General features: G+C 40.6%; 1 protein-coding gene across 1 annotated transcript in view; it reads right to left on the minus strand.

Moving 5' to 3' along the window:
• The window catches only part of artnb (artemin b), a 50,415-nt gene extending 26,630 nt beyond the window's left edge, over nt 1–23,785 (minus strand). The window contains exon 1 of the mRNA XM_072440432.1: nt 23,573–23,785. Coding sequence (XP_072296533.1) covers nt 23,573–23,660 — 88 coding nt within the window. The 5' untranslated portion in view covers nt 23,661–23,785. The remainder of the gene's footprint in view (nt 1–23,572) is intronic.
• Nucleotides 23,786–26,021: the final 2,236 nt, after the last annotated feature.

The following is a 26,021-nucleotide window of genomic DNA, read 5'->3' on the forward strand; positions in this document are numbered from 1 at the left end:
AATCTGAGGTGAGGTGAATTTGTTCTACTCTAAATAATATATGACCAATGAATTCATTATTTTGTTTCTCATGCGTCACTGAAATAAACTAATCTGATTGCACGGTTCTGTCTGAGTTTGGCTCGAGGCTCGACGGGGTGGTGACCAGACTCACTCTTTGTAAAGTATTGTAAAGAAATATGTATTCTGAATCCTAGGTAATAAGACTGTACTGCACACATATGAGGGTAAATACTGCACTCCCACTCTCGAACTAAAATACATTTGAATACTTTTAAGCAGGTTATTAGAAAACACTATACATATATCAATGTTGATGTAAAATGAAATGACTTTTATGGTAGCATTTAGGCAGCACACCTGGTTATAGTTGGGGAAATACCAGAGTAATGTCTGGAAAATGTCATACACAGCCAGCTTCATGAATAATCTGACACGTTACACCGATCCTCTCCATGTTGCGGCTGCACTCTCCGTCCACTGACCCGTCTGTATAAATGACTGCTTCAGGGCTCATGCATGCTATCATATTCACATTTTTAAATTATACATGGGAGGTTAGGTGGTCTCCATGTCCTAACTTAAGCTTTGCACCAACATTGTAAGACCAGGCAAGTAGTAGAGCACAATTCATACAGTGGGTAATTCAAAGTGCTTCACACAACAGGTAAAAATGTATTAAAATCACAAAACAGATAAAACAGTCAAATATGCACAGAAAAACAAAAAGGGTTTTTAGCTTGGATTTGAACATTGTCAATGTAGAGGCCTGTTTCACATCTTCAGGAAGACTGTTCCAGATTTTAGCTGCATAAAACTGAAACTGAATTCCCCATGTTTAGTCCTGACTCTGGGCACCAGCAGGAGGCCGGTCCCTGAGGTCCTCAGAGTCCGAGATGGTTCATATGGCACTAACATGTCCAAGATGCAATGGAGATACTTGTACACAAGCAGAGCTGCTTTAAAGTCATCTGAGCCACAGGGAGCCAGTGTAGAGACCTGAGAACAGGACTAATGTGATGGTACTTCCTGGTTCTGGTCAGGACCCGAGCAGCATCGTTCTGGATGTACTGCAGCTGTTTTACAGCTCGTTTGGAGAGGCCAGTGAGCAGGCCGTTACAGTAGTCTAATCTACTGGAGACAAACGCTCCCTCTCCAAGTCTGGTTTAGACGCGATACTTTTGATTTTTGCAATGTTTTAGATGGTAAAAAGCTGCTGATGTCATTGATTTGACGTGGCTGTTAAAGTTCAAGTCCGAGTCCATTATTACCCCCAGATTTCTAACTTGATTTGAGTTTTTGAGATTTGAGACTTGAGTTCAGCTGGAGAAAGTTGTTTTGCATCCACACACTGATCCGTTGGATGCAGTGACAGAGTGAATCCACTGGTCCATATTCACCTGCCGACAGTGAAACATTGATCCGAGTTTCATCTGCATAATTGTGCTATGACACATTTTCACTGCGTATCAACTGACCTAATGGCAGCATGTAGAGGTTGAACAGAAGGGGACCCAGGACTGACCCTTGGGGCACTCCACAGGTCAGGGTCATGTGGTCTGAGACACAATTACCAATTTAAACAAAGTACTTCCTGTCCTCCAGATAGGACCTTAACCAGTTTAGGGCAGTGCCAGTGATGCCCACCCAGTCCTCTAGTCTCTGTAAGAGGATCCCATGATCGACAGTGTCAAAAGCAGCACTCAGATCTAACAGAATTTAGACTGAGGCTTTGCCCGTGTCAGTGTTCAGGCGGATGTCATTTGTCACCTTGACAAGAGCAGTCTCAGTGCTGTGATGAGGTCTAAAACCTGACTGAAAAACATCAAATGAGTTGTTTATTAAGAGGAAATCTGTGAGCTGTTGGTAAACAACCTTTTCAAGGACTTTGCCCCAAAATGGCAGATTAGAGATGGGCCGGTAATGACTCAGTACTGCGGCATCAAGACTGCTCTTCTTTAGGAGAGGCTTTATGACCGCAGTTTTCAAAGACATTGGGAATGTTCCAGATTGAAGCGACATGTTAACTACGTGAGTGACTGGTGTTAACAAGCTGTTCAGCACAGACTTTAGAAATCTGGTGTGTAACACATCGAGGCAGCATGTAGATGAACTCAGACTGGTGATGATCTCATGGACAGTATTGTCAGTTACAGGTGCAAAGTGAGTCAGCTCTACTTTCCAGGTTGTTTTGAAGTTATTTGCCTCGTGAAATTCATAGCATTGTCAATGCCCTGAACTTTGTCATTAAACAATAAGTGAGACTGTTAAAAATGTCCTTGCAAAAACTTTAAAATCTGATGAGACCTCTATGAATTCATTAAAAGCAGAAAGATATTAATTCATTTATTAATTTTGCTTGTTTCCTTTCTGGGTCGCGGGTGACTGGGCCTTTGGCGGGGTACACCCTGGACAGTGGCCAACACATAGACATAGACACACAGACACCATTCACTCTCACATTCATTCACTAGGGCCAATTTAGAGTTGCCAATTTTGCCTAACACATGCATGTCTTTGGACGGTGGGAGGAGCTGGAGAACCCGGAGAGAACCCAGGGTAACACGGGGAGGACATGCAGACTCCCAGAGACATCATGTGATGTTGGTCTGGTCCGGGAATCAAACACATGCCCTGCACTTTTTTGTCCAAGATCAGAAAATTATTGTTTTGAATCACCCATGAAAATAAGCTAACAATAGTACAACATAAAAAAGGAGACTAAAATAACATTTTCTGGCTTCAAAGCTGAGAGACCTAAGTAGATGTAGTAAATATACCAAATGTTAAGTCTAGTATTCAGAGCTGTTTCTTGACCCTTGGGGACTCTAGGGCATTCAACTAGTTGTCATTAAGTCAAATAACCTCATCACTTATTGCATTATATCACATTATATGCATTTTCCTTTAATATATATGCCCACAGCCCACATTATAGTGACGTCATAGACTGCACGAGGCCGTATTTAAACTACTTCAGCATGGAGACAGTGATTTGCTTGAGACAAAATGTGAAGGAGAAAAACACCTTTCCCAAGTTGCAACTACAACTTCTTTGGGGCTGCTAGGGACATAAGTTTGGAGTTGGACTGAAACATTCTACTGTGTGTATATTCTCTGGAGTCTGGACTGAAGAGAGAATACTATTGTTTAGAGCTAAGACGTTACATCTAGAGGAGACTGTTCACTCGAGGGGGTTGGGCAGTTACATTACGTTAACTTCATCTTAGCTTAAATTTGGAATACAACACAAATATAACTCACATAGATCTAATATTAGCAGCTTTAACTTCCCTCTGACACTATTAAAGTTGCATTTGTTGCTTGTTAAGGAGCCAGATGGCTTACATTACATATGTGTCCTTTTACAAGTCATAAAAATCATAATGGAAAGGGCTTTATCGCCACTGTCGCTGATCGTTTTCCTTTTTCCTCATTCTTTCGTATATCTTTTTTAATCTCTGAAGGGAGCCTGCGGTTCATAAATGTCCCGCTCTACAGCTCTGAGAAGGGGTGAAAGTTTGACTGTAAACAGAGCCTCTTTAGGGGGATGTGTGAGTGCCATTTATAATGCTTAAGGTGCTTTCAGATGGTTGTTGCGTTTGGCCATTTCAGACGATGCATGAGCATCCTCTCTCAAGTGATCGGGCCCTTTTCAGGGCTTGGAACCACACTGTAGCTTCATGTACTTTGTTTACTGAAGTTGACGCTGTAACAGAACATAGAGGCAGTCACTTAAACGGCCGTGCCGTCCTCGAGCGGCCCCTTCAGTTTGGGGGGCCCTCGGCAGCTGCCAGGCTTGCTTACCAGCTCTGCTATTATTATGTGGTATTTGGTAAACTTACTACTACATATTTACTACCACTTACTACTTAAGTAGCAGTAGTAAGTATACCATGGGCAGTAAATAACTGTAGTAAGAATATCAAGTCATATTCAGATTCATAATTCAAAATCAAATTAAGAATTGTGCGTGCGAAATGGGTTAGTTGATTAGTAAGTACTGGCAGTAGTGTGGTTTTTAAAAATCCGATCTGGTGCCGATACTGATACCAGTCCAATACCACATACTGTGTCACAGGGGTAGGCAAAGTAAACTAAAGGTAGACAACGTTTTTGAAGAGCAAAAATTAACTAACAAATTAAAGTATTTGAGTTCTTATTTAAAAATGTACTACATAATACAAATGTATTTCACCACTAATGTGATCATTTTTATGAAGAAATGTGCAGATTTAAGTACTTTCTACTTCATCGTTTCTATCCCTGGTGTGTGGGATAACATGAGGGCTGTAAAAGCTCGTGCTCAGAGCACATATGCAGAGTAAACAAAGGTTCAGCGCTGCTGTTGGAGCATTCTCTGCAGTTAGTTTGACCAAAGTTCAGCATCCACTCAAAAAGGCCAAATGAAGGCATCAAAGAGGTAACACGTATGTCTCTTCTGTCAAGTGTTTCAAGAGTCTCCACAATCTATATTTTAGCTGCTCTGGGTGTTAGCGGTAGCATTAATCTCAAGCCAAAACAGCGGCACTACTCGCAATTACAGGTCCTCATTCAGGAAAACACAGTACGATATCGGATCAGTGATTAGGTCTGAGTACAATAAGTTATCAGAATACGTCTGGTGAAAATGTGTGCGCAGTAAAACACAGAGAAGTACTTCCTGGTTTATCACCTAATGATGTCACAAGGAGAGGAAGTCATACCTAGCATTCTCAGTACAGCAAGTACAGCAATGTTTTGAAGCAAATATTTCAACATCATCAAAAGGCTCAAATACAGTACAATGACCCGTTCATGGAACCTTTAATGTTCAAATATGATGTATGTAGTCCTAATGGAGACTGTACGCCTGTTACAGAGTGGAGGATGGCGACAGATGAGCCTCAGCGCCTCTCCTCTGCAGCTTTATGGAGTGTCGGCGTGGAGTCAGAGGTGTGGGAGAGACTCACATAGACGAGGAGGAGAGCAGCAGAAGAATGCACGGGGAGGACCTGCTCAGAGTGACACGGGATAACACCGGCCTGGACCAAACAGTTACAGTATTCTCCCTCTCACACAGGAAGGTAAAGGAGCTAAACCACTGAGGCTTTACAGAAGGAACATTTTGTCATATTTTTGTATTTCCCACATACTACGACTTACTACCAGGGGCGCCATGAGCGTTACTGGGCCCCACCACCACAATCAGCACATAAGACTACAGTGCTTAGTGAATATAGACTTTTGGTAAACCTGATTTGAACATGGTTACCTTGAACCTCACTGCCCCAGCACAGACACAGATTGTTGGGTATAACCTGGCCTTGTGTGCTCTCTTTGCGGTGGTGTATCCGGGGGACAGGGAGGCCGTGCAATCAGTAATCCTGCTGCCTCCACTCTCAAAGCTGGGGCCCATTAGCTGTAACTATCAGGAGCGCTCTTCTCGGTGGCTGATGATAAATCTACATGTTTAGCGTTTTGCTCCCGGTGACCCTGCATAATGGCTGAGGTGTGTGATGAACGGCCCGGAGAGCAGCGTTTGAAGTGGATCCGGGCGGCATTAGCACCTCCACACATGCAGGCGTGAGGAGCCGGGCAGTGCGCAGGGGAGAGGGAGTCCAGGGGGTCAGCGGAGGCACCGGGGGGGTTGTGTAAAATAGATGTTTCCATGGGGCATAAAGCTGTCAGGACTGACCTGCTTCTTAGTCTCCAGTTTCATATGTCCATTTGAGAAAGACACTACATAAGAAGTCCTGAAATGCAGGGTCAATAATTTAACTTCTGTTTCAAATGAATCACACAGATACTTTACTTCATCACTATCATTCCCTCATCTAATATATATAGCAGCTCTTATCTTTGAAACAGTAAGCTCATCTACAGCATTAGGAATAAGTTATCGTGTTATCGCAAGGTTTCCCCTAGTGTCCTTATTGGTCAGAAGTAGAAAACTTTGCAAATATTTTTACTATAACTTAAAGGACACATGCTAAATGGGCTTTTTTTGAGATTGTACCCATGTTATAATAATTGTTCCCGAATCAAAAACATATTTTAAGTTGCGTTTAGCTTCATTCACACCTGTTTGTCTCAGAAAAGCTAGAGCTCCCGGATCTCCTGCTGTGTCCATAATTCATCACCAGACTCGTTCTGAGCATTTCTGCCATTAAATCGCGGTCATCACAACTGCATGTTGGGGGCAAGCTAGCATGTGTTTATTTCCCCTTTATAATTCCATCTGCTGCCAGTAGATGGAGCTCTAACTCAAATCCTGCTGAGGGATTGCAAACCATACAAACAACAAATACCTGTCTTTTAACATACATTTTTGGAACGTGCTATGGATTTTAAAATCATAATATTGGTATTGGCAAATATTGGTTATCAGCTACATCAGCAAGACAAATATGGGATGTCAGTGTCATCTCAAAAATCCCTTATGGACCATCCCTACGTAGCACCATGTTGCTACTAGCAGTGCTAACAAGCCATTTTGTATGAATAAGTATACAGTATAAGTATACATTTTCAAAGAATTCAAACAACCTTATTTCAATTTGTTATTAAGGTGTAATGTTCCGGATGCACAGTCTATGGCCCACTCCAACACACCATGCACACACCAGTAGCCAAGGTAAGTGAAGTGTCTTGCCTAAAGACACAAGTTTGTACTAGAGCAGGGAATCCAAAAACTTTTGTCATGAAGAGCAACAGACAGAAACGTACACAAAACAGGAGATAAACTAGTGTTCAATTCTGTAATGGATTGAACTGGTTTCATTTTGCAAAGGTTTGATTGGGCCACAACTTCCAATACATAAAAAGCATCACTGTTGGTCATTTGAGCCAATTCACTCTGCGTAAGCGTAAGTCCTGACCGCCTAATGTTCTCAATGCTACGTTCTTTCCTCACCATTGACACAATACACATCATTCGTTCAGCTAAATGTGAAAATAACATATCATCATATACAGTATACATGCCCATTATTGAATTATACAAAGCTGTTATTTTCTTGCGCTCACTTCTACATGCATATTTTTGGACAGTAAGGAGGCATTTCTAGAAGAAAACCACAAGAAAACAGTAAAACACGCAGACTCCACTAAGAGAAGATGTTTTGTCTTGTTAAAAGATATTTGAGGTAACACTTTTTTGGTGACTTGAGCTGATTATAGGAGCAGACAAACACCAGGCGCGCAGTGGTGAAACACTTCACCACTTCAAAATCCTTTACATGGAAAAGACAGCAGTTTTAAGTGTGTTTTTCATCTGTTAATAATCACCTAAATGAGAGAAAAGACTGGAGACTGGAGCGTGCTTTTAAAAACACCTCCTCCATCACCTCTTCAGCAGTAGAACATCGAATTGAGCTGATAACTCCATCATCTTCACAGCAGAATACCATCACCACCTCAAAAGTACTTCTTACTCCTTGTCATTACAACTCAATACAATTCATCCATTTTAATCTAAACGGTGACAAAATAAAAGTCCTATGGCTGTGCAAGTAAAAAAAAAATTGTGTTTAAATCGAATACAATATTGATTCATTTCAAATCAACAATTATGAGCTTGGGTATTGAGGTCTACAGCCGATCTTCTGGATGTGGTTTGGAGAGAGTTTAGACTCTGGAGGAAGAAATGTGGCTATTTTTAGTTTAAAAAAAACATCTATTTAAAATAGAAAGCAATATTTATGAGTTTAAAACGCACCAGAATTCATTTGACCTTTCTCCCTCTGCAATTGTAGCCACCAGAGGGTTGGAGACTCGACCAATCATAGGACGGCAAAGCCTAAACAAACCAAACATGACAACGCTGACAGAAGTACTTAAACTTCTAAATACATATAAAACATGCATATAGAGGTGTTTTGTGCATTTGTGCATGGGAAAGATGCTCGTGTCTTTCTCTCAACTGGATTTAACAAAGCTTTCCCTCCTCGGCTTGTTCTGCTGTTGTGACTTTGTCCAATCAGCTTCAAATGTGTGTCATGAGTTTCCGCCTTTAATTTAATAAAGTTTCCAAAATTGTGGAACCTCAACATAAAAAGTCACTGAGCCCAGCTCCAGTGACGAGCTGCTAAATGTGGCGTGAATTGCGACAGCTCTATTATAGTGATCAGCTCTTTACAGCCGACTCAAATGACGTGTAATAAACATCGGTGTGGCTCGGAGACGTCCTCTGCTCGTCACACCTCGCTGCTTTTATGGATGTTTATAATACTGTTTATCCTCATGCCAGGGCTCTGCTGTAAGCCTGTCCTTGTAGGTTTTCACACTTTGCCCAACGCCTATCATTAACATTCCACTGGGATTGTCACATTTAGACATTATTAGTGATATGTAAACAGGTAGCAACTAGTCATGTTAAATCCCTGTGGAGAAATACTGGTTGTTCAATGTCTTTCCAGAGACAAAATGGACAGACATGAAAGACTCATGTTGTTGTTATTTAAGGAGAAGTTGGACACATTCGCATTCGTGTATTACTTTACTGTTTTGTGTCTCTGCTGCAGCGACTCTCTTGGTCTCCGTGTGTTAATCGACCTCGCTCATTATCGGCTCATGTTTAGGGAAATGTCCTCCATAAGTCACTTTGCATTGTCCTTACATGGTGAAGGAGGAGTGGAGGAGGCGTGGCATGAGGCATGATCAGCTGTGCAGAGCCGTGAGGAGGAAACGACCTGCTGGAGTGCGTTTTATAGCTCTAAATCTTTTTCTACCTACGTTTGGGTTTTGTCCCCATCTACTCTAGTTAATTACAGTTTTTAATTTCTTAAATGCAAGATGTATCAGTTTGTTGAAGAACATTCCAGGCAAAGAAACATCCCTGTGGAGAAAAGCAGGTGGCGGACACTCCATAAGAAATGCTACGCAGTGATATCAAAAAAGATTTTAAAAATGACAAGCAAAAATGTTCAACACAGATTTCCATACACTCCTTTTGCCGCGAGTGATCAACGGACAAGCTCAGTCACGTTTGTTCTTGTCATAGTTCAAATTCAAAGTCAGACACTTTATGAATGAAATACTAACCATGCCAACGATGTGCACATCACAGAAAAGTCAATGTTACGTTGCCCCACACAAACAGCTGCTCATGTGACCTAGTCCAAACACGGCTGGAGCTGTTGGAGCAGACCTGGCTGTCAATGCCCCAAGGACTCATGGGAAACGCAGTCCCCTTTGGCAGCAGAGTGTCTAATTCTCCTGATCTCGCCACAAGACACTACAGTGCGCACAATGTTTATGGGGAAAAGGACCGGAGCTGCAGTTCCAGAGAATCTCAAATCTTAATCTCTACAAAGCCACTCTGAGCTATGGAAAAAGACGACTTCACTTGTATAATTGTTTTATCTAATGAAGTACAGACATTCATAATCATGTAAGCCAAAACACGATCTGCTTCTCTTGCCAAATCAACAAATCACTTCTCACTCCCTGCAACCCTCCAACGCAGCAGCAGAACCACTGCCGCCTCAGCCTCTCCATCTCATCCTCTTAACTACCACCAGTGTCGTGACCATCACGTCCCAAACCAATCCTTCATTTCCCATCATTATGTGAAACATTTGAACTCGTTGCAGTTTACACTCAGTTGTCCATATCAGCAACAGATTTGCTTGAGAAAGATTTGTTTTCCAGCTATTCTATTAATGGTAACATCAAAATACAGAGCTTTTGAGATTAAAGCACACAAGGTAAACAGAACCCTGAAACCCCAAAGTTTATTCTGTCAGTAAATACTCACAGGATGGATTCTAAACGTCCATGGCATGTGATATAAACTTCAATAAAACATTTTTATAAATAACATTTTTGTCGATTATTGTTTTTCTATCATTTTAGTTTTGCTCTTTATGTTTTAGTTTATCTACATTTTTTTTTTATGGTATCTCCACATACACTGCCTGTTCAAAATAAAAGTGTCCACAAAACAAATGCAGCAGGTCCTATCCTCCTCCTCCTGCTGGAGAACTGCTGCAGGTGATGATCCTTCAGCCACAACACCACATATTCAAACCCAACAGATGCAGTGAGTGGCTTCTCATTTCTGAAACAACCATGTGCTTAAACATCTAAGAAGAAGCAGAAACTAATCTATTCCAGATCTGAATCCCAGTGAGAGTGTTTGGGACGAGCTGGAGAAGGCTTTGTGCAGTGGTCAGTCTCTCCATCATCAATACAAGATTTTTGTGAGAATTAATGACACACTGGGTGGAAACAAATTGTATAACATTGTAGAAGCTCATTGAAACTATGTCACAGCGAATGTGTGCTGTAATCAAAGCTAAAGGCAGTGTACATTTATTTTTTAGATAAGATAAGATAATCCTTTATTGTCCACACATGGGGAAATTTCGGTTAGGGTTAGATCAATTCAAGCTGGGGTGGAGCAAAGATAATAATGCCAAGGTCAAACTATTTATAGTATCAATGCACTTAAATACAAAATGTCCTGGTATCGGTATTGGATTGGTATCATGATACTTGCCCCTTAGTATCCGAGTGCATAAAGGGTGTGAAGGTCAGAAATATGGTAGAATTTCTATATCTTCTTTGACGCCTAAAATGAACTATCGTGAAATAATGCATTTTTTAGGGTGTCCAAAAGTGTGCATTTTTTATCGGTTGAAAAGACTTTAAGATGGGAAATGTATTGATGCATTCCCAAAAAACATGATCATGGTTATTTCTTTCAAAAACAGTGAATTGTCCATTGTGTTATCAAGGCCTCCGCTTGTCTTATTTACATGTTCCTGTTCAAATCAGTACAATACGTTCTGTTCCTTCAAGACTATATATTTTTCAATTACTTTTATTTCCAAAAATGCCAAAGAAAAAACCTCCCCTGTCTTTGACCAAACCAATAAACAGATATTAAGCGCGCAAACATAAACTTCCCTGGAATCTCTTCCCACAGCTCTCGTTATTGCCTTGGCCTCATCTCCCGTTCAATCCTGATGACTTAACCTTGTAAAACAACATTAGAAAAAATGACTAGTTTCTTTTCTTCCTCCTCCTCATCTTCTCTACATTTTGGAAACAGAACCCCTTTCCCATTACTTCCCCGTGTTGTGGACAGCTCCTGATGCGTCACATCTGTGCATCTCCTTGTTCCCAGTGCGTCTGCTCGCCAGTGTCCCTGACCCCAATAACCCGAATTCCAGTCCGATTAAGTTGGTTTTAAAAGGGAAGCCACACAGCGAGCTCCGGGGCCCAGTCGAACCTTAAATGGGAAGGCGGTGCGGGGTAGGCGCGTTGGAGCGATCATCCTGGGCTTGGGTTTCACTTTCCTCTGGCTCTCAAAGGCTGTACGCTGGACAAAAGAAAGGACAGAGTGGACACGGAGGAGAGGAGACAGAGGAGACACAGGAGCGAGTCAAAACACACCCATGCCATGGCTCTTTCTCAGGCTGTGCTGATGGGTAAGCGGACCATGTTTCCACAACACGGGCTTCCATAAAAGAGCTGGATTTGGAGTTTGTGGGACATGCAGTAATAAGGTGAATAGGTTACGTTTGGAAGCAGGGGTGTTGTTAGCCAGTTGCCAAAGGAGGTAAATCCTTGGGGCCCACTGACTATTAGGGGGCCCAAATAAGCAAACAGCCCCTTAGTGCATGCAGTTCAATTAGTGGTCTTTTTTTTGATACATGACTGTTTGTGTTTGGGCTTTAGTTTTACCCTTTGGCTACAACAGGAGAATGGCTTGGTGAGACTTATTTCCTACTGCACAGTCTTCACAGACGTGTACTTTTGTTTTGTATTTAACTTATATTGGCCAACAGTTAGTAAGACATTCCCTTGTTTTTGTCAGTGTTGAATTTATTTCGTGTGATGAACCCATGTGATGAACTGTCTCATGAATAGTAGAGGCAGGAACTACACGTCTCTCTGGGGAGGTGTTTCGGGCATGTCCCACCGGAGAGAGGCCCCGGGAAAGACCCCGGGACACGCAGGAGGGACCATGTCTCTCGGCTGGCCTGGGAACGCCTCGAGATCCCCCGGAGGAGTTGGCGGAAGTGTCTAGGGTGAGGGAAGTCGGGAGTCCCTTCTTGGACTGCTAATCCGGGGCCGGGTCGCGGATTAGCAGAAGAAGATGGATGGATGGAGGAATTGACTTAAAACCAATACAGCTAAAAAAAAAAAACAAGCACGACATCACATTCACAAATGTGGACCAAAGAAAGAGGGTAACTAATAATTATATCAATCATATTGAAAAAAACAAACAAATTTAGAAATAATTGATCCAAATTGAGAAGACAATAATATTCAGATTTTTACAAAGAAACAAAGGCAAAACTTTTTAAATCAAATAAAGACTCACAGACATAGACAAACGGTGATTTCAAGATATACGGAAAGTCCTGAAAATTGATGGAATGGTTCATGCTTTTCTTTTCTTTTTTAAATGATTTATCATAGATTATGTATTTTTATATTGTCTCTGAGAGTTCACACTTCCCTGTGATTGGTCTATCACTCGCCTGTCACTCACTCAGCCATGACATGAGTGGAGAAATGCGTTTGATCATCTCACTATGTGGACTGTATTGACAAGAGCTGTCACAGTCCAACAGTAGTGAAGCAGGGTTTTCTCCTCAGATAAAATGTATTGTAAAAGTATTTCAAGCTGCACGTGGTTCAAATTAAACAACAAAAACCGCTTTGATGGAAAAAATGTTTTGTGTCTTCTTTGCTTCACAAAATATGAAACATATGTAGTGTGGTTGTGATGATGAAACTGTGAATAACTCTCTCTCTTGGGGATAGTAAAATGTCTTCAATGTTTATTTTACGGCATTTAAGTGGACATCTTCATAAACAGGTTAAGCAGGTTAAAAAAGCATGTCTTTGCCAGGGGTTCCCGACCACTGGGGGATATTTATGGGATCGATACTTGCTCAAATGTGTTTCAAGTTTCGAAATGAGTTTTAGAAAGAGTTCTTCCACCACTGGACTCAAAGAGAGTTAACGGGCTCTGATCAGAAAAGTGCTAGCTAACACGGCAGGCCAAACCGGGCACGACAGATTCTGCTCTATCGCTTCTGGCACAGACTTTGGAACACCCACTTCCACCCTTCACTTCAGACATCCTTCACTCCCCCTCTCTGCAGGAACGACCTCTCGCTGCCCCCCTCTTGTGTTGTTCTTCCTCCAAATTAGGCCCACACTACCCCAGAACCGCCCCAGACAAACTCACCCGCAGCCGCGCAGTTCAAAGCCAGGCATGATTTATGGACGCGACCTGCTAATTTCGCAAAGAACACCACTCACGGTATCAAAAGTAACTGCATTCTCGTTTAAAAAATGCTTGATTGCTCCGATAAAAGTCCAAAACGCGCTTGATCAGTGGGTTTTCAAAGTATTTATCGTCGCTTTGTTCTCAAGATCAAAAATCGTCGCTTACAAGATTGCGAGGAAGAAGTAGCATGGGAAGTATTTGTCCCAAGGAACACATCTAACAAATTGGAATTCTTTTTTGTCAGATCATGCCTCCTCCAATCTGGCCCGGAGGAATCAACATGGTTCGCAGCGTACTTTAAGTATTTCCAGATTGGAGTTGCCCCGTGGCAGTTTGGGGTTGCATAATCAATCTCACTCAATGGGAACACGGAGGAGAAAAAAGTCCCTCCTCGCAAACAGGCTGAGTTTGTCTGTTAACAGCCAAAAGGGAAAACGGATACATCAACCGTCATGGAAGAGTCTAGAACAGCACGGGAGAAAATAGAGCAGAATTGTACTTATATATTTCGGGGGCAGTTCTGCTTTCTTAATATCATCAAACTTTTTTACAACATTCCAGCTAGTTTTGGTCTTTGAATTCCATCTTTCTATATTGTTCACAGCGGTAGTTTTAAGGGCGGGAGGCTGTGTAACTAGAAAAGTCCAATTATTAATATGTGAACATTGTTAAATGAATTGGGTGCTGTTTTCTTTTACAAAGGGCAGTTAACTGTGTGACAACTTGCTGCCGCTGTGATCGTGACAACCGCTGCAAACCCTCCGGCTGCACTTCTCTGGAATGCGGCTACAGCAACTAAATCTGATCAGATCCATTTGTCCTTACACTAAAGTTATATGTTCAATTTTGTTAATACCACAGATACTACAAAAAATTCTATGGTCATATTCAGGACAGAAGGACAGATCATGAAAAACATGCACGTCTGCTAGTTCACTTTTTTGATCAAACATTTTGATTTTGTGACAGTTTACCCAGTGTGACATCATGCCCCGGGCTCCCCTACATCATACCTCATCCAATTTTCAGTTACCGTGGCTTAGGCAAGGTAAGGGAAGTTTATTTGTAAGACCACAATTTGTATACAAAGCAATTCAAAGTGCTTCACACAACAGGGGGAAAAAAATCACAAAACCTTAATTTCTATTCATTCAATTTAAATTTTTTACTGGCATGAATCATACATTTTGTCCGTGCTTAGTGATGCTGCCAGATGGAAAACCAAACTTTTGGACCACACTGGCAGACTCTCCAGACACTCTTTCCCATATTTATTTCACATTGCCAGCATGACAGGTGTCTCCGGGATAGGCAGACCGCTTGTATATTGATTCTTTCCCATGTTTGACCGTCCCTAGACGTCGACGCGCTCTCTGCCTCTGCACACGTCTGTGCTGAGCATATGTATCTTAATGTTGATTGAAAACTCTCTCTGTCTTTGTATCATTTTATTGTTGTTTTTGCATGATAAAACATAACAATTACTTTGAACATATCATACATTTTATTTATGTCAAAGAACTGCAATGAAAGTTCCAATTAGACCAACAACCTCATCTTAAGCACTTTTATCTCCACTTGATCTAGATAAAGTTGGAGTTACATCCTGCAGAGAGCATGAAACCATGACTTATGAGAGCAGGCGTGTGTGTTCTACCGATCATAAATACTTAGTTAATGTGAAAGTCAACACACTAAACGTCAGACGGGAGGAAGAACTACAAATACAAAGAACTACAAATATGCAGGTTAGGCTGGTGCTGTCATACCACTAAATCAGACTGACATTGTAAGAACGTTTCTGATTAGTTGGACTTGGCAGCCTTTCCTTTGTCAGTCAGCCCCTGGGCATCTGTCAGATCAAAGTCAGGTTTGAACAAGAACTATAGCAGGTGTAAGAAGAGCCAAACAATGACTAAAAATGGTCTAGCCATTACATGCTCCTCCATGTTTTTGAAGACCACACAGTGTCGTTTGGAACATTATATTGCTCGGTTTGGCTTCCCCACTCAGCTAAGCAACTATAATGCTTTCGGGATACCAGCAAATAACAGCAAATAACAGCAACTCTGACGTTTATTCAGATTTAAACTCACATTCATCAGATCTCGGGAGCTAAGCAGGGACGGGCCTGGTCAGTACGTGGATGGGAGACCGCTGGTGCCACAGGGCGAGGTAGTGCAAACTGTAGTTGTGTCATTGGGCAAGACTCACCCACCAGTGAGAGTGTGTTTATCAGGGTGAATGTGGGACAACGGATGCAAATATGGCCTTGGCAACAATCCAGCGTGTCATGTATCAAGTATGTTCAGTAACCTGCACTTTCCTGAATACAAATGAACCAAATACACAAATAATAATACAAATAAATAGACATTTTAAGCCTGGCCTGGGAATAAAAAAAAAATCATCTTATTGTCAGTACTTAAAGAATACATTATGCTTTTGTTATGTGATGTATCTCAAAAAGCAACAGATTTCAATGTCTTGTGTAATCTTACAAACAAGGGTGTAAAGTGATATTTCTGCACTTATTTTATGGCAATATCATGTTGTGTGCGACAATTGACATTTTCTGGTACATTTGAGCACTTTCAAGAGAAACATGTGAATCACAACATTGATTTCACCAAAATGATAGATTATCACAGGGATGAGATCACAATTTGATTTCTATCACCAGGGAATAGAAAAACATGGCTGCTGAATCCTACATGTCTCACTGATCGCAGAAGAACAAAGATTACTCAAACACGCATGAATCACTCTGAATACAGTGAGTAAATAACATGGTTAAATACTCTTAAAAGTCAATTTTGCTTAATATGTCCAGCATAATACAGGATCATTAAGGACTATTATGCAAGCAGGAGTTTCGACGTAAGTTATGATTCACAAAGTCAATAGACACCTGCCCTGCTCTCCACAAACACTCTAACATTGCAGTCTTTGCGGTGCTTTGAGCGCTTGTTTGTTGACCTGCGTTAACTTTAGCCTGGCCTCTTTTTATAGACTTCTTATTGACAACCTTTACAACTACTGCAAACCCAGGTCAAGAAGTCCAGCACTATTTAAACATACGTGGAATTTACAATAACGTGCTCTCAAATAGAATAGCTTTATCGGCTTTATTGCAATTTAAACAGTAAAGAATTTGTTTTATCACGCCTTGAATAACATTAGAGAACTAAGTCAGAATGTCTTAATGATATATTTGTATATCTTTTGAGAAACACCTGCTAGTGACAGTGGTTGGACCGTCCCAAGTGAGGAGATGTTCTTTGATGCCCTCTTATTGCCTTCTGCATTTGAACATAATGTAGAAAGATGTCTGGTCAGGCAATAAAAATACTACATTTCCAACTGTGGAGCCAATCAGCACTACAGTAATTAAGACCGCTGGGAGAGAAAACGAACATTTTCCCACCACCAGGTCCCTGAAAACTTTAAAAACACTACTTTCTACTAAAACATGTTCAAATTGTCCTCATTTTGAGTGACAAACTGGCACTAAGCCTGGACAACTACAACAGGGAACAGCCATAAGTCGTAAAATCCACAGGCCAGTTAAAACAAACCAGACCACACATGGGGAAGCAGCAGCCACTCCGTGACCCCGCCGACCTTTGACCTCCCACCTTTGCAGGAAGTGAAAGCTGCGGCAGCGTGACGGTAGAGTGCGAGATGCCGTGCGATCGGGAGGCGTGCGTGTGTGCGAGAGAGGGAAACATGCTAGTTTGGAAGGTTTAAGACCTGTTTGGCACCGCTTTGAAAGGCATCTTGGGAAATGTAGTCAGCTGGAGGTGAGACATGTGTCGGGAGATGTCAAAGCCCCACGGACACGCTGAGTAAACACTTGACATAGACAAGGAGCACAGGGCAAAGAGGCCAGAGTGTGTAAGTAAGAATAGACAAACTGTTCGACATGTGAAGCCCAAGAATTCAATGGTGCTATGTTAGCTTTTACAACACGCTGAGGATGGCGAGTAAGGCTAAGGGTTAGCAAATGTAAGGATGGAACAGGCAAACAAGCATAGTCACAATGCACACAACCATAGTCACAATGCTGAACGCTCAAACATGACTTTTGGATGGCAGTGTATTGAACGGTGAATTACTTTAGACATTTTGGACATGTACAAACAGTATGTCGTCAATAATAAATCAATTATGAGACGCTCCGTCCCCGTTGCTGTTCTGCATAGGTCTGAACCCCGTCTGCCAAATAATCAACAAGACTGGCGATGGATGACAGCTCAGGAATGGGGCCACGATCAGTCACCTCCTCTACATTGACGACATCAAGCTGTATGCTAAGAACGAGCGGGACATTGACTCTCTGATCCACACGACTGGGATCTATAGCGCTTACATTGGGATGTCATTCGGCTTGAGAAATGCAGTCGGATGGTGACTAAGAGAGGGAAGGTGGTCCACACAGAGGGGGTCTCACTCCCAGAACGAGCAATAGCAGACATTGAGGAGGGTTACAAGTACCTGGGAATACCACAGGCAAATGGCAAGGAAAGTGGCTATGGCCAAATACCTACAACGAGGGAGGCAAGTCCTCAGAAGCCAGCTCAATGGCAAGAACAAGTCCCGGGCAATAAACAGCTACGCCCTGCCAGTGATCCGATACCCTGCAGGAATAATCAGTTGGCCAAAGGAGGAGATACAGACCACAGAGGTTACGAAAGCTCCTGAACATGCATAGAGGGTTCCATCCCAAATCTCAGGAATGTCGTGAGCCTTATTTTGAACAGTTTGTTTGATTGTTTGCATGGTTGATTGTATTGTGTTATAGTTTTATACAGTTGTATTGGCTTTATTTTTAATGGAAATCACTTTGGTTACCTTGCCACTATGAATAAAACTTGTTGGGGTGTTGGGGACATTTTACGCAACCCCCAAACTGTGTCAAAAGTGTTGCTGAGTTAAGCACATAGAGGTCACGGCCCTACAACTCTGTCCCTCAGGAACATTTAGTAGCCCTGGTATAGAGTCATTTTTGTACACTTTGGTGATTAATTTTACAGTCAGTCAGTAAAAATACTGTCTAAATATTTTAATCAGGATATTCCCCAAAGATGTTGTAAAAAATGGATCGCCACACAAAATAGTAAAAAAAGAAAGAAATGAAACACATCCTCGCTCCTTGTGTCCTTTTTAAGCAGTTTGATTGAGTGAAATCACCACTAGTTTGATGGTTTAGCGCTGTAACAGCAGCGAGCAGACTGACGGTCAGCTGACAGATTAGCCAAACCATTAGCTAAGTGGCTAAAGTTACTGTCTTGGATGAAAGCTGCAACTTTAGCATCTGATCCGATGGAAAATGAAGACTCCGTTTAAGAGTTCAAGTCAGATCTGTTGCACGGTGTGTGGTTGTGTCCAAATACAATTAGCTACTTCAAGCTTGAGAGACTTGTTTCATTTAGATAACACTTTGCGGTCAATTTGTTTACTTTGGCAAGACACTTCCAAATTCAATCAACTTTACTTTAATTATTTGTTTCTACTTCTTTATATATACCGTTTATAGATATATATGTTTTAGAGGATGGTGTGATGCAGAACCTTATTTATTTCTTCACTTTTCACAAACAAACATAAAAAATAAAAGAAAGATACAAAAAAGACATTCAAATTAAATTATGGCACAAAAGGTCAGAAATAAATGTCCCATGTAGTCCAGAGTCAGTCAAATGTATTCATATTTAGAACAAGTCCAATCATGATTTTTTTCGTTCATTTTCCTCAATATAATTTATTTCTAAAGAATTTTCTACCAAAAAAAGTCATTTCCTACGTCCTTTACATTGTGAAATACAATGAACTAGTTAACATGAAAAATAAAACAAAACCCCTGGATGATAAAAATAAAACAATAAAATAGAATAATCAAGCTGAATAAAACGTCTAAATAAATAATAATGGCACAGTATCAACTTCCAACCTTCAGGTCACAGCACTAATGCTGCTGCATGAAAACAGTTTTAAATGTGTTCTCTTCAGTTCTCTAATAAATCTTCTTATGTAGTGGTGATGAGCTACAACTGTAGCCACAGCTGCCCTGGGGCAGGCTGGCGGAAGTGAAGCTGCCAATCTGCATCATAACATGTACAATAGGTAAAAATGTTCCAGCAAATGTAGTCCTGACCAAGCCGAGCTTAATATCTGGAGATAGGTCAAATGTACCTACAGGGACAGTAAAAAATAATCTAATCTAATAAAGAACTGACCCAAATGATCATATACAGAAATTTACACAACTAATTTAAGTCATTCTACAATCAAAACTTGAATAACATCACATTGCATTGTGGTACAAACTTAAAATGATTATGAAAGGTGCAGTGGCTCTGTCAAAGCTGTGTTCAATCCACCAATCTGGGACTGACCCTATTATTCTTAAATGAGAGATTAATGAGACACTGCAAACTATCGACAGTCCAGTTGACTTTAACAATGTATCTCAGATGTAAAACTCCAACAATGGAAACAGTAGATGGATACCAGTGGAGTGTACTTTCGGCAGCAAAAAAAAAAAGATGGATTACAAGGACTTGACTGAAACAACTTTGGACATTAATAAAATTAGCAATACATTTGAAATTGGACAAAAGCACTGATAATTGAAACAAATGGTACAATTACAAGAAAATAAGGTGGTACATTGATTAGCCCTCTGCATATATTTTTTGATGACTTGTAGCACATGTTCAAACCCTCATTAACAAGTACATGACTAACGGGCCCAAATCTGACTGTCACTTTTGATCTTTGCAGTCAGCTTTGGCCCGGAGGATGTTTTGTGAGTCCGGCTGAGTCAAGGGGCGCTGAGTCACACCACAAGAATGTCCCACTATTAGAGTTAGCATGAGTCACATCTGCATGTCCATCCATCAAATACACACAGCTCACTGACTGTGTGCACCCAAATACTTCAAGGGGAAACAAAATGCTAAATAAGTTGTTAGTTGTTTTCAAGACATTCTAGAATTGGATGTAATTATTTCAGAGGTTATGGGGTCTTTAAAACTCTGTGGGAGATTCAGTGTTGTTAAAGTAATATCATAAATGTGCTAATAGATAAGATGTCTTGTTTCATGTGAACAAGCCCTGTGATATTAGCCACAAACCAGGTTAAAACGTTTGCCTTTTGACAGTAAACAACAAATTATATAGAATTCCAACATGTCCTCCATCTTCATTTCAAACTATGTGCAATTTAGAACGTTGTGATGTGTCAAAATGTGCCTAAAACAGAAATATCTGCTGGTGATTTTTGTTTCCCACCCCAAACCACCAGGGGGCCACAGTGCCTGATTCTATGCCAAAAATGTGTTTGGCAAAGGTTATAAAAAGCTTGTGTGAAAATGACCGCAGCAAAACGCCACCTAAAAATGTGTTAATTAACAAAGTGTGCAACAACTTAAAAAAATAAATAAATGTATTAATAATATTTTGAACCATAGAAAACCATTCATTTGAATAGGTTAAAATGGGTTAGCTGCTTTGTCTCCCACTGTTCAACATCTACAAGAGCAAACACAGACTTTGGGATTTATTTTTGTACCAAAGACACAAAGACAGAAAAACATGGAGAAGAATAAAGTGGTCCAAGAATGCTAAAGGTAGCTGTGGGCTAAATGCTACCTTGATGCTAAAAGAGGGATAAAGTTGTGTTTCCGATTGACCCACACCAAACCCCTAACATGCCCCTAATATAACCCGTTGCCGACTGCATCTATTGAATCAGCTATTGCTCTCAGTTATCCAAGACAAGTGGCCCCCCATATCACATTGTGCTAGGGACCCCCACAATGCTACAAACGCCCCTGTTATAGGTCTCCTTTAACATTACCCAGATTGAACGTCTAAGCCTCGTGAGAGTCCATCCTTTTCAGTATGGATTCTACAAACAGGTAAATGTGCCTCGTCCCCTACAGCGTTTGGGGAAATAGATCCTGCTTGTGGTCGGACTTTGATATTGAACTCCGAGGCCCACCAAGAGAGAGTCTCGCCTTCTCATCGCCTCTGTTTCCGCCTCATTTCAGACCCAACCACAACGGGCTAAAATGACAAGTCATAAATGTGCGTAATGCAGGCGTATTATGGGCCTTTATGAGCAAAGGGCTCTGGTTGTGGATATGAAGATAGGAAAAATAGAGAAAAAAGAAACCACAAGCTGAAATTGGACGCTCCCAGAAGATCTTATATTAAGGAAATTAGGGCTGTAGGTTGTTAGGATACAATGTCACACGCGTAAATCTTGGATAAATATTGAAGCATGATAAAAGCTTTTTTTAAATATTTCCATTCCATTTCTCCAGCTGCATGTGGATAAAGTGGAACATTTAAAGCTGTCAAATTGAAAAAGTAGGATATTCCTTTACATGGTTGACATGCAAAACAGTGGGCACTTTGTAACTTTTCTCATTTTAAAACCATACTTCTAAACGGAGATAGGTTTTATGCCATGCTGTGGAATATTACTGCCAAACAAACTAAATTTCCACGGAAACAAGCAGGATTAGGCTCCTCCAGGCCAAGTACAAGTCAGGTATGTAGAAAAACATACATCCTGAAGTTTTGGGGTGCAATAAAAAACAGCCAAACTTAAAATACATGCTTTTATTTCAGTCTATTTCTATCTAAAATGTTAAGCGTTGTGACTTTTCAAGGATTTAAAGTAACAAAAGCGAGAACCATGTATTCAAAACAGACTTTACACTTCCACAAACAGCCTGAACCTGACTGATGCTTCTCGTAATTGGCCCTGATACGCTCACATGAGGCTGGCGTATGTCCATTTATGAGCGTGTATCTTCCTGCTTCAATCTTCGCACCTTGTAAACACCGTGCTCCATGAATCATTTTTAACATCACTTCATAAAACGCACGGATCGGCCCAAACCAGACGTCTCCCTGGAGCCTTCCCTCTCCACTCCACCCAAACCACGGGGTCAGGCCCAAGCCAGGCAGCGCACATTTGGCAGGTGCACGGAGACATAAAAACAACAGGCAGAATGTAGACAAAGTTGGTGTGGAATTGTTAATTTGCGGTAAGAATGTCATGCCCAGATTTGCATAAAACCAGCATAAAGCACACTCCGTCAGCATACTATACTTGACTGAACAGACATATATCATTTTGACAGGTGACAGAGGTGGGTGACCCGATTGAGACCACTCAGAAGAGATTATCTGTCCTCAGATCAGGTTTACTGTAAGCAGATTCACTCTTGAGCGCTCCAATTTCACTGTCAACACATCAAGACGGCTCCAAAACTGTGAAAGAAAAGTGCCAAACCAAAAATAACTGAACGATTTTGTATGCAGGCTTTTTTCAAACTAAAATGACAAAAAAAAATCTAGATAGAATTTAAAATTTGTCCCGAAATAAATAGGGCGAGTATCTGGGTGAGAACAAAGTCATCCATAGGAAAAACGCAAAAAAACACCAAAAGATACGAGAAGAACAATGTATAACCTCAAGTGCTTTTTAGTACTGCAACGGGTAATGGTGACAAGGAAACACAAACCTTTTTTGTCATATGTAGCTTCTCGGATCGGATGATTAAAGATTATACTAACATAACATAATATAAGAACTTATACTGACCCTAACACACCAATACAAGAACCTTTCCATGGAAACAAGCTTTTCTGAAAAATGCTGAAAATGCTGTAAAATTCCAAGCCACAGTAACTGGCCACTTGGAGCCCCATTTTGTTGTGACACCTGTCCGCCTATGCCAACATGAAACCTCCTCCTACTGTGAGACTTTACTCACTCGTGCTCACCAATTACTGGAGTGTCGATAAAATACATATACAGACTGGAAACACTGGTCATCTATGAGTGACGAGATTTCTCTTGTACATGTCAACAAAATCAGATCTAATTGTTGGTTTATCTGACTACCGTATTTTCCGGACTATAAGTGACACCGTTTTTCATTGCTTAAGCCGCGACTTATACTTCAGAGCGACTTATATGTGATATTATTCGTTATTTTCACACTGGCAACCGCAAGAGGGCGTCTAATAAATTTCCACCAAAAATGCGATTTATACTCCAGTGCGACTTATATATGTTTTTTTCTACTCTATTATGCATTTATTGGCTTGTGCAACTTATACTCCGGTGCGATTTATAGTCCAGAAAATACGGTATTATCTGATCTTCACTGGCCATATAAATGTACCCACTGATACAAAAGTGCCTGAAAACCATTTTAAGCAGCTGTTTAATTCAGTCAAAACAGCACAATTCACAAAGCCACGCCAAAACCCAGCAGAGTGGCACAGTGGGTAAAGATGTGCGCTCACCTGCCGCTGCCGTGCGCTCCTCCACGCTCGCCCCTTGCCGCCTCCTCACGCCGCCCTCGCCTCTCCATCTGCTGCTGCGCTCTGTCATGACGTCTCCTGCGCCACGGTCACAGAGCCTCGAGTCTGTCCAGAGCCCGCCGCGAGCTGCGCGTCCGAGGCACACATGAACGATCCATATGCAACCGAACGGCCAGCCACGTGGAAGAGTAGAGTTGTTTTCTACACACAATCCACAATCCAGTGGCCTAACCCTTCAAAACAACAAGCAAACAAACAAACAAATAAACAAACAAACAAACAAACAAGAAGCATGTCAGATACTTGGGTTATGCAAGGAAGGAACGTGCGGGTGGTCAACAGGTGGGCCGCGGGCTAAATCTGGACTTCTACAAGTGTCGAACAGGACGACATCCTTTTTTTTAAGTGTTTAAAAGAAAATAAACTTGAATGTAAAGTGCTTACGGTAGGTCGGACTACTCATTTTACTAAAACGCAGCAAAAAAGATGACAAATTTCATCCCAGTTTGGCTTTTTTTAAAAAGTTTATCATTTTACTTCTTCTTTACTTGGAAATTGTGACATCACACTTAGAAATTCCATAATGTTGTAGCCTACAATTGTCAAAAACTCCTCAAATGTGCACAGATATTATTATGCGACAAATAAAAATATATGAGACCATCTTTATTAAGCTAAATTCATGTTTAAACGGTTTGAGAAATGTGTTTGTCAGTGCCCTTTTAGAAAGTAGAAATAGCTTACTTTAAAGCCATTAATTGTGAGTGTACGGTTAATATTGTATTTTTATCGATATTTATGAATGTACATAACAAGATGTTGCCAACAGAAAGCTCCAAACCCATACTTATTTTAAATTGCTGTTTTAAGCAAACAGTTAGCAGCCGCAGCAAGAGTACTAGCATATTAACCACCGTGAAATGGTTAAAATCTTCATTAACATTAGATTGCTTGGTTAAAACCTTACATTTTTAATGTTTAATCCAACTCTCAAAATGATATAAAACATGATGTAGAGGTAAAGCTAAAGGTATGAAAGGGGTTTCCGGTACAAAAGTGTGATGTCATCAATATGTTTTCTCTGCTCAAATTCCTGTCATTTTCAACATATTTTTCTTCACAAAATCCTACTTGATTGTTATAAAACGATCTGTCATATTTAGGTAACAGGTATTATCCCACTGAAAAAGTAAAACAAAACCTATCGTATCCACTTTAAACTAGGACTAGACCAGATCCAATTCAAAGTAGTAAAAAAAATGAATTCTCAAAAACAGTGAAAAACCAAAACATCACATGAAATTCATTTGAACCATGTAAAAATGTGACCAGCAGTGACCCCAGGATTAAACAAGAGCGTTCGGCTAATTCCAAGGATCCAAACAAGCCCAAAACAGGACTAAACATGACCAAGAAGAATATGGGTTAACAAAAGGGTTAATCCACAAAGTCACACACGTTTCAAAGTGCTTAAGGAGTCAAAACACTGAGGACTAAACTGGCCACAAACTTGAACTAAACCAGGATCAGAGGGACTCAAGCACTAATGAATGAAGTCACAGAAGGTGTAGTAGTTGTAGTAGTGGTGGTGGAAAGTACAAATACACTCAAGTCTATTTAACAAAGGATCTTTTTCCTTCTCTACATTTAAGAGCAAATATCTGTACTTTCTACTCCTTGAACTCCTTTGAACTGGGCCGAAAAGTAGATGGTAGTTTCCACAGGGTTTGAGGGGGTTATTTTTAGCACGTTCAGAGTGACGTCCTGCCAGAAGGGTTTGAGTTCAAGTCCCAGGTTTGGGCAAACGAAAATATGTATAAAATATTATACAAACAGTCAAATTTTTCAGTTGCTTCTTTTGATCCGAAATAAACACAATTCTTTATCAAGGTTTGGTGCTACTTTACTTGAACTTTTGAACTACTTTTTTCCAGTAGTAGTTGTAAGTAGTAGTAAGAAAAACATAATCTCGGGCTAGAACGTGGTCTAAGGGGGAAGACGTGGTCCAGACACATTTGAAATCAGGGCTAACGTTTCAATAAACCCTACACTAGAACTAAACCAGGTCTTATCTCACAAAGTCTAAATGATTAAAACTCAAACGTAACTTGAATTATGTCTAGACAATTAATATATATATATATATATATATATATATATATATATATATATATATATATATATATATATATATATATATATATATATATATATGTATAAATTTAGTTTAAAAGCAACATCCCAGGAGAAAATAATAAACTTGATCGGGAGAGGACAATAAAAGGATATTGAAATCATGGTTAAACAAGGTCTGAATAAACCCTAAACATGGACTAATAATTTGTCAAGAGGTTTAAACCACAGTCAAAGATCTAAATTAGAACTAAACCAGGTCTTATCTCACAAAATCAAACATAATAATTAGTCAAAT

The sequence above is a fragment of the Eucyclogobius newberryi genome, unplaced genomic scaffold (genome assembly GCF_026437365.1).
Source record: "Eucyclogobius newberryi isolate DKJ021-1_F unplaced genomic scaffold, fEucNew1.0.hap1 SCAF_12, whole genome shotgun sequence".
NCBI classification, from domain to species: Eukaryota; Metazoa; Chordata; class Actinopteri; order Gobiiformes; family Gobiidae; genus Eucyclogobius; species Eucyclogobius newberryi.